Source organism: Otolemur garnettii, unplaced genomic scaffold (assembly GCF_000181295.1).
Source record: "Otolemur garnettii isolate 467f Iridium unplaced genomic scaffold, OtoGar3 scaffold00031, whole genome shotgun sequence".
NCBI lineage: Eukaryota > Metazoa > Chordata > Mammalia > Primates > Galagidae > Otolemur > Otolemur garnettii.
Genome location: NW_003852426.1, coordinates 5,133,810 through 5,136,951, shown reverse-complemented (window position 1 = coordinate 5,136,951; position 3,142 = coordinate 5,133,810). Strand labels below are relative to the sequence as shown.

The 3,142-nt window shown below is 43.2% G+C and overlaps 1 protein-coding gene across 2 annotated transcripts in view; it reads left to right on the top strand.

Annotated features, from left to right (window-relative positions):
* RPS10 (ribosomal protein S10) overlaps positions 1-2,614 on the top strand; it is a 7,920-nt gene extending 5,306 nt beyond the window's left edge. For both annotated transcript variants that reach the window (XM_012804704.2, XM_023512858.1), the window contains exons 5-6: positions 1,809-1,864; positions 2,521-2,614. In XM_012804704.2, the coding sequence (XP_012660158.1) occupies positions 1,809-1,864; positions 2,521-2,562 (98 nt within the window). In that variant the 3' untranslated portion in view covers positions 2,563-2,614. The remainder of the gene's footprint in view (positions 1-1,808; positions 1,865-2,520) is intronic.
* The last annotated feature ends 528 nt before the right edge of the window (positions 2,615-3,142 follow it).

Below are 3,142 nucleotides of genomic sequence, written 5' to 3'. Positions count from 1 at the left end.
CCACCTTAGGTGTATGTGGCTGGCGCCTTAGCCACTTGAGCCACAGACGCTGAGCCGGAAGTAGGTGGGTTTTTCAATTGAGTTTTCGGAGTGTTATAGAAGTTAGATTTAAGCAAATCTGAAGAAAGTGAGGGGAGCTAGCCAGTAGCTATCTAGGGGAAGAGCATTCTAGGTAAATACCCACAGAGAGTACCTGGTTTATCTAAACTGCAGACTTCGGACGATAAGTATATGGGCCATAGTCAGGACTTAGTGTTGCTCCTGAGTAAGATGGGGAGCCATTGGTAGTTTTTTTGCAGAGGAATAACAAGATTCACCTTGTTGCAACAGACACTCTGTTGTGTAAATAGTTAACTATGATACAACAGTGATGCATAAAAAGAATTTCTACCACTCTTACTGCCTCTTGCCATTGTTCCTGGTTGTTCATAAGTACAATAGAAGTGACCATTTGACCTGAATACCTTACAGCTGTGGTCCTCAAACCCCCCCCCCCCCAAATGGACCACCATTCTGTGGCCTGTTAGGAACTGGGCCACACAGCATCACCACCTGAGCTCTGCCTCTTACCCCATCTGCTTTCTGGTGCCAAAAAGGTTGGGGACTACTACTTACAGGGTACTAGAGTGAATAAATTCCTCTGGCTCTTGGTTCAAAAGAAGTTGATGATTACTCATATTGGAAGTTACAGCACAGAGTAGAATCAGTGAGGTTGCTATTATTATTTTTTGAGACAGTCTCAAGCTGTCATCCTGGGTAGAGTGCTGTGGCGTCACACCTCACAACCACCTCAAACTTTAGGGCTTAAGTGATTCTCTTGCCTCAGCGTCCCAAGTAGCTGGGGTTACAGGCATCCACCACAATGCCCAGCTATTTTTTGTTATAGTTGTTATTGTTTGGCAACAATGACAATTGTTTGGCAGGCCGGAGCTGGATTTGAACCTGCCAGCTCCGGTGTATGTGGCTGGCGCCCTAGCCGCTTGAGCTACAGCAGCCGAGCTGAGGTTGCTATTAAAGGATGTGACGGGGAAGCAAGCATTTCAGGCAAGAGCTCAACCTGCAAACGTACAAACATATGGAGAAGGGGAGAATGCAATGGCTTACTTGTTCAGAGGGCAAGGAGGTGAGCAAACAGAAGCCTGTGCTGGGTGTAGTCTAATAATAATTACTGAGACAGCATGGCCATGCCAACACCTTGATTTTGGTCTTATATCTAGAAGTATGAGAGAATAAATTTATGTTGTTTAAAGTAAAAAAATAATAATCACTGAAACCATATTCTTTGTGTATTGCCCTTAGTCCCCCTGACAGATCCCCATAGATGTAATATAAAATTTTCTAGTAGCCACACTTGAAAGCAAGCAGAACTAGAATGTTTCCATATCGATATTTTATGTCCTCTTACAACACTCCTTTTGTAAGCAAAGTGCTGATCTGAAGTGGTTGGTAAATAACTTCAGTGATGAGAAGTGAAGATCCTCTAGAACTGTATAGTAAGGGCATATGGTCCAAGGTTTTCTTGGAGGGAGGAGTTAATAGCTGGGGTTGTAAGTTTAGAACAGTGATACAAGGAAGGCTGGAAAGGATTCTCCAGAAGAGGGAGGGAGCAAAGGTGACTTAGAAAGTGTTTCTCACTTGTTGTAGTTTATTTACTTACACTTCATGGAGGGTGCTGCATGGCTTTTCTGTGGCCAAGTGAATTATTTTCTTTTGGCCTACAGTATATTCGATCATATGATGATGGCCCAGAAATGGTGTCTTGAATGCCATTAGAGACATGGCATTTAAATTGCTGTTTCACTTTCTAGCTGGTGCCGACAAGAAAGCCGAGGCTGGGGCTGGGTCAGCAACCGAATTCCAGTTTGTAAGTATCATCCCATTCACATTCCATAAGCAATTGCTTGTTTTGCTTGTTTTGACCTTAGTTGTGTAGCCCTATAAGTTCTGAGTTGTGGTACAGTGTGGTGGGTCCTGTACCCCTCCCCCCCTCCCGCCAGTTATTTTCAAATCCCAAGAATTTTACATTGAGACATGGTATGCAAATTTCTGTGAATAAATTACTGAAATGAGTATTACGGATGAGTACGTGTGCTTATTGGTGTTTTCTGTTTAATTTGTGATGGTCACAACCTGAAATGGTTTTCATGAACCTAAACTTTAGGTTAGCACCTCTCCTTTGGCAAGTCTCCATAGCACACAGTTGCTCTCGGATACTCATTTGTAAAAGCAAGGTATGTACAGTAGAAACAGGATTAAGCCCTGTGCTGGGTGCTTCCACATGTGTGTATGTGAATGCACTCTGAGTAGGTGGCCATATTCCTATTTCACCAACAAGGAAACAGACCTGGATAATGTGTAGCCACACCGCCAGAAAGAGGCTGTGCTAAAATTTATGGCCTGTACTCTTCCAGCCATTTACATTTGGGGGCTTCTCCAGTGATGAGGCCTAAAAGTTAGCGCAGCCTTGAAAGAGGTAACCTGAATTCTACTGATGTTGATGTCCTGTGCTTTCTCTTGCAGAGAGGCGGATTTGGTCGTGGACGTGGTCAGCCACCTCAGTAAAATTGGAGGAAATTATTTTGTGTTAAATAAATCTGTAGCTGGAAAAACTTAACATCTTGTATGTCCATTTTGCCATTTTGTTTGCATTGTCCAGCTGGCTTAAGGGTCAGAATGTAAGTGGGGCAAGATTGGATTAGTTTGGGCAGTTGCCCTTATCCAGGGTGATGTCACTTGTTGCGGTTAGAGCTATTGTACTTGGCTTTGCCACCATGTGCCCTCCTTGCTCTAGCCAGTGTCTCCCTGCAGAGTTGCATCCAGTGTGGTATTACACCATAGTGGCAGTTGGAAAGCTGGGCATCCCCAACCCAGCCATCCTAAGTTAGGTCTGCATGGTAGGGAAGTTAGTATTTATTGGATTTGGGATAGAGATTTTGTGCCTGCTATCTGGAACTGGGGATTGGAAAGATTAAAGGAAACAGTCAAGGAAATGGTGTTATTGGGATCTATCACAGACATTGTATGGGGAAGATAATACTAGTGTTTAGACTAAGGGTTTTATTATATGGATTTTTTTTTTTTTTTTTTTTTTTTTTTGGCTGTGTCTGGGTTTCTCATGGTTACTTGCAGGAAATAGAATTTG